Source organism: Terrapene carolina, unplaced genomic scaffold (assembly GCF_002925995.2).
Source record: "Terrapene carolina triunguis isolate 2854851 unplaced genomic scaffold, T_m_triunguis-2.0 Scaffold374, whole genome shotgun sequence".
NCBI classification, from domain to species: Eukaryota; Metazoa; Chordata; order Testudines; family Emydidae; genus Terrapene; species Terrapene triunguis.
This window is the reverse complement of record NW_020664725.1, coordinates 1,514,048-1,520,210: the sequence shown is the minus strand read 5'-3', so window position 1 is coordinate 1,520,210 and position 6,163 is coordinate 1,514,048. Positions and strand designations below refer to the sequence as shown.

The 6,163-nt window shown below is 54.9% G+C and overlaps 1 protein-coding gene across 1 annotated transcript in view; it reads right to left on the bottom strand.

The window, feature by feature from the left end:
- Positions 1-386: 386 nt before the first annotated feature.
- Positions 387-6,163, bottom strand: part of HEPACAM (hepatic and glial cell adhesion molecule) — an 84,315-nt gene continuing 78,538 nt past the window's right edge. Inside the window, exons 5-7 of the mRNA XM_026657987.1 lie at positions 5,835-5,908; positions 3,605-3,675; positions 387-683 (exon numbers count right to left, since the gene is read on the bottom strand). Of these exons, the coding sequence (XP_026513772.1) occupies positions 387-683; positions 3,605-3,675; positions 5,835-5,908 (442 nt within the window). The remainder of the gene's footprint in view (positions 684-3,604; positions 3,676-5,834; positions 5,909-6,163) is intronic.

Below are 6,163 nucleotides of genomic sequence, written 5' to 3'. Positions count from 1 at the left end.
CACACACACACACACACACAGGTTCTCACGCACACGCATACACACGTAGAGCTGCATAGGGACAGATCTCAAGTGTGAGGGAATTAGTTTGACACCCCAGAAAGCCAAACCTTAGTGAGCTGCCTGGGATTGCGCTAGAGTGTTAAATAGCAAATTAGTGTCTTTAAACCCGCTGAAGCTTGAACATTGAGGCTACAGTAAATTTTAAACTGGGCTCATCCAGCCAGCGGAGCAACGCGATTCCCCTTTATCTACAGGCAGTACCTGGGCCCCATTCACCACCCGGAACACGCGGACATACACACGCCTGAAACCAACGCACTGCCACCTGCCAGAGACACATTCCTAGGCAGCGGGAGCTTCCTGTTCACATGAGCTGGACGCCCTCAGGCTTTGATTTCGACAGAGTTGGTCTCCTCCTGCTCCCGGATGATATGAACGCCGGCAGTCCGCAGCATGCGTGTCGCGCTCCGGGAGCGCACCGGAGAGCCTGGGGACCTGGGCGGGGATTTGTGTGTTCTGGAGGAGGCTGGAGATTGGGCTGGGGAGCGGTGATATCGGCGAGCCGATCGAACAGGGGGACCTGGGGATCTGCCAGGAGGAGAGCTGGAGTAGCTGGGCGGTCCTTGCTCGGCTGCGGTTCTGGCATCCGGAGGGGAATCCTCGTCCGCCTCCGGAGAATCCTTCAGGAATACAAGAAGAAGCAACAGGCAGCGTTCAGGATGAGCTGGGCAAAGGCAGTAGTGACATTGCACTTAGGGCAGGCCTTAAAAGCCAGCAAGAGGCAGATCCTGCAGGAGTGCCATAGCTGGGTTCTCCATCCAGGGCTTTTCCATTCCCAAAGACACACAGGGTTAATGCTTGTGTGAGCCCCAAGTCACAGCACTAGGAGTCATGGGCAGCCTTTGACAGCATGGCTTACTATAGTTTTCAATCTGCTCCATCCTCCTCTGAGCACAGACAGGCCTCAGGCCGCTGCAGAGTGGGGACAGCTCATGCCAGAGGGCATTTGTAAACAGCATCAATCATGTTTGCTCCCAGGGCAGGACCCCCGGACTTTTGACAGGGTTTCCCAGGAGGTGCATGCCCTAAAGCGCTGCTCAGATGGTGCTTTCTGATCTCCTGAGCTGTGGATTATCGCACACACCGGCTCCCTTCCCTGGAGACGGTTCAGCCAGCAGAGGATCAGAATGGCACGTTTTGCTGCCCACGCCTGCAGTGCTTCCCTGTGCTCATGGCGGCTTCTCCACAGCACCCTGCTCTCTGCACGTCTACCAGCAGGTGTCGCCCTTGAGTCACAATATGCTTGAATGAGACAAGCCAGGATGAGCCGGCAGGGAAGGATGGGGGGCATTGTTGAACCTGAACTTGTCTCCCTTGCTTGTGCTTTTTAATAACAGAGCAGGTGAGAAATGAAGAAGCCACAGTCCATGGTTAAGGATGTGAGTCAGCTGCCATTAAAAGGCTGGTTTTTATATCCCTCCCAGGTTGCATTCTGAAAAAAGCCCCTTGCTGTTTGAAATTCCTTGTGTATACAGTTCAGCCAGGGGAGAATGATTTGGAAAAGTTTGGGCTTACCAAGATGGGTTCGGGACTTAGCAAACTGGGGGGTGGGGTTTGGGGTCAGGGTGGGGGGAGTATGAGGAGAGTTCAACTTTTGAAGACTCTTGTCATTTCTCTTTTCTGTTCTGTCTCTGTTAGGCCTGGGGCTGGCTACCCACTATGTGTTTGATAATTGGTTCTATGAGATACTTTCATGTGGGATCACGGTCGCGCTGAGCGAAGCAGGAAGGCCTGTGAGATGCCCATCCTGCCACACCAGTGCTGTGCTGCTGGACATACTTAATACCAGGGCCGGCTCTAGGGTTTTTGCCGCCCCAAGCAAAAAAATTTTTGGCTGCCCCCCACCCCAGCCCTGGGCTCTCCCCCCCACCCGCACCTCCTGCCGCCCCAACCCTGGGCTCTCCACCCCACCCTACCCGCACCCCCGCCACCCCAACTCTGGGCTCTCCCTCCCACCCCACCCTACCTGCACCGCCTGCCCCCCCAGCGCTGGGCTTCCCCCCACCAGCGCTGACTCCGCCTGCTCCCCCCTCACCTCCAGTCGGTCCAGCGCTGGCAGGGTCGGGGAAAGCAGCGGGGCTCCCGGGCCGTGCCTCAGCCCAGGGTCCCTCCAGCCGGGGCTCCCGCCTCCAGACCGGCCGGGACCGGGGACCGCCCCGGCACGGGGCTGAGGAGCCGGGGCAGGGCAGCCCCAGAGGGAGCGGAGCCCCGGAGAGCGGGACACGGGCCCCGCACGGCAGCGCCCCGCCCTCTATGGCCCCGCTCCTGCTGCTGCTCCTGGCCGCCCTGCCGCAGTCCCTGGGCGGCTCGGGCTGCTTTGCCCAGCCCCGGCTGCGGTGCTGGGGGGCGGCCGCCCTGCGGCACCTGCAGGTGGCTCTGTGTGCCCCGAGGGGCGGCCCCCAGCCTGAGTGTCCCGCGCTCAGAGCTTGCCTGGCCATAAGGTGCGGGCGCTGCTCCCCGGCGCGAACCACAGCGGCCCCAGGGTGCCCCCGGCGCAGGACACGCTGCTGCTGCCAGGGCCGGCTCTAAGCGTTTGCCGCCCAAGCGCCAAAAAAAAAAAAAGAGGCTGGCTGGAATGCCGCCCCTGACAATGTGCCACCCCAAGCACCTGCTCGGTTTGCTGGTGCCTGGAGCCGGCCCTGCTTAATACACTCCCAGGGTGCTGAGCGAGTTCCCAGCCCTGGGACTACTGGAGCAGAAGAGCGCAGCCACCACATTCTGGGCCCATGGGAAAAGCTCAGCCTGTTTCTTGCAATCGTCAGCTGTGCAGAGGCCTGGCTACAGGGAGGGGTTCTCCTGGAGCTGGGTGGGAGTGAAAGCCGGGGGCATGCTATTTTTGTACACTTGGTGGGCCGAGCTCCTCCATACCCAGTCTGATATCCTGGGTTGAATGCTTCCCTGCAGCCAGCTACTTGGGACCTGCCAAACTCACCGGTGCCACAAATCCCATTGCTACCTGCAAATGCGCGCTTGCCTGCGCTGATCCAGCTTCTTCTCATGCATGGCCAGTTTGTTAGAGCCAGATGAATCTCAGCAGTTTGCTTTGGAGGAGCTCAACTGGCCATTTCCAGGGTGGGTCCCTCTGGGGTTCACGGCCCACAAGTTTTGCTTTGAGTTTCTGGTTCAAACAAACTTCAAACCTCAGAGGAATTCAATCAGAACGTCTGGGTCTCCCCCTATTTCACCTGAAACCACAAGTCCTGCGCAATTTCCATGCACGGCTCTAAACTGATCCAAATTTGTCCAAGACAAACAGCTTCCCCCAAGCAGTGCAGGAGACTCAGCCAAGCGAGTCTATGACTTGCGCTGGTAACAAAAGTTGCTAGGGTCTCACTGGAAGTGTTTCACACAGCTCCAGGATTGTGAGCCCATTTACAGGATCTTTGCCTGTGCCTCCATGTGAACGTGTCCCCTTTGGCCTTGCCTAGAACAACACTGTCTCACCCTCTTATAAGGAAAGAAATTGCCCTGCGCCATCCCAGGGGAAAGCTGTGAAATTACTGGCCTACAGACCCGATGGGTTACAAAGCACAACACTTACTTTGTCCTTTAAGATGTAGAGAGCGACTGGATTCCTGCGTTCATGTTCTCCGCTGCGGGGGACAATCTCAACTGTACAGAAACAGCAACAAACTTCGGTGACATTTCTGATTAATAACTGGAGAAGGACCCTACACACAGTGTGTGTGTGTGTGTGTGTGTGTGTGTGTGTGTGTGTGTGTGTGTGTGTGTGTGTGTGTGTGTGTGTGTGTGTCCATCTGTCCATCCCAGGCCAGACCCGGTGTGTGGGTGTTAGAATCCTCCTGGTTTTGCTTAGATTCCAGGAGCAGGACAAAGACTCAAAGTGCAAGTTCACACAATCTTCCAGTCTCCATGAAGTCAGACTTCCTGAGCTAGATTTTGGAAATCCTGCCTGTTGTTTGTGTGACTGGATGACACTGGCAGTGCAGGCCCAGGCTGCCAAGCACAGAATCACACACAAGCGGGGTAAAAACATGCCCACGCGTGATTGTGCTGCACAAAAAATAGATCAGGAGTGGGCAGAGCTGGCAGGTCCCTCCCGAGTGTAATATTTAGACAAACTCTGTGGGCAGCCCCCCCCAAAGGCTGCATCATAGCAGGAACCTGAGATCACAGCAATCAGCTACTAAAGTTTAGGGAGCAAGAGTCAGCAGCTCGAGGGGTGGCTTACGGCATATAGGACCCCTCCTCTCCTGGGCTCCGTATGAGAAATTGGCTCAGATACAGGAAAGGGAAGCAGGACTTTTTTGCTCAGATTCATGGTCTGTGAAAAATCAAACAGGAGCCAGGGGGTTATGGAGGATAGGCCCATCAATGGCTATTAGCCAGGATGGGCAGGGATGGTGTCCCTAGCCTCTGTTTGCCAGAAGCTGGGAATGGGCAACAGGGGGTGGATAATTTGATGAGGTTCATTCCCTCTGGGGCACCTGGCATTGGCCACTGTCGGTAGACAGGATACTGGGCTTGATGGACCTTTGGTCTGATCCAGTATGGCCGTTCTTATGTTCTTATACAAGCCCCTTTGTACCTTCCCCCACCCCAAACAGGCCGAGTGACACAACACTTGCTTTAGGATCCCATCTGGCCTCTGCTTTCATGCATGCATACAGAGCCCCACTGAAGGAACAGGGTCTTAAGCAGAAGCCAGAATAAATGATGGGACTCAGGAGCTAGAAAGCAGAGAAATCTGAAAACAGTTTTTTTGCACGAGCACGGTGCTCCAAAGCCTTCAGTGCATCAGTCCCAGCCACAGATTTCCCTCCTCCATGCGAAGCAGGGCTTCCATTGAACAGATGCCACAGAGGAGTGGTTACACGCCTGAACCTCCCTATGCCGGGAGCTCAGGATTAATAGCTGAAAGAATGCCCAACTGAAAGAGCGTGCAAAACATCACAAGGGAAATTGTGTATGCACATGTGGGCAGGAGCCACCAGCGCTGTATTTGTTAACGCTTGTCTCTTCCTGCGGGTTTGTCTCAAGCGTGGGCTTGGTTAGGCCTGTAGCCCGTTAAATCTGGCTCTGGGATGGTGCACAGCACCCTGAGCACGGGCAGGGACATTTCACCCACACATTGATTATTCAGGATAACGGCATGATTAAACATCTTCAGACTCAATTTCTGCCTAATGCATCCCTGGGAAATAATTGCTCAGGACAGAGCCCGGTGCTCTTTGTTATACAGGAAGCCAGGACCAAATCTAGCCCGTTGTTATTTATTGTACATGACTTTGACCCAGCTAGTGTTTACTAGTGGCTCTTGTGCTACCCAGCCTGAGGAGTCCCACGGTGACAACTGCGCCCAATGGCAAGGGTTTGCAGGTCATAAGAGTCATTGCATAAGAAGAGGGTCACTACGGAGCCCTGACAACAAGCTAACAAATTTATTAGAGCATAAGCTTTCGGATGCATCCGAAGAAGTGGGTTGTAGCCCACGAAAGCTTATGCTCTAATAAATTTGTTAGTCTCTAAGGTGCCACAAGTACTCCTGTTCTTTTTGCGGATACAGACTAACACGGCTGCTACTCTGAAACCTGACAACAAGCTGTTACCAGCTGTTTTCCGAGCTTCCCCGTGTGGGTAAACAGGAAAACTCCTCTTTGACTGTTTTCTTTGCCTGCAGAGGTGCTGTGAGAAGTGGCTGCAAATAGCCACAGAAGTTGGCGGGATTGGCCAACAAGCCCCGCGAGGCTCCAGCCACCTGTGCCCTGCGGAGAGTTCAGAGTAGACAGAATCTCAGGACAATTGTTTACCTTCGTGCTTTAAATGCTCTTCGTTCTGATCCATGTATTCGAAGGAGCTTTGCTTGTCCAGCTTCTGTTTGTCTCTGTTAAATGGACAAGGTGTTTTGTAAAGAACAAGCCGGAAGACTTGTGCTCAGATGCCCTTTGCTAACGATGTTCTCGTCCCAGGGGAAGGCCCTTTGTGCGCTATTTGTCCTGCAATGCTCACTGCTTTTCTGCGCCAAGGCAGCACTGAGGCACCGCTGCTGGGGAGGTTTCCCCAGCTTTATATACAGCCCGAGGCCGCTCCTGAGGAATGTGGTCAGTGGCAGAAGGGAACAAAAATCCCAGGACTGCAA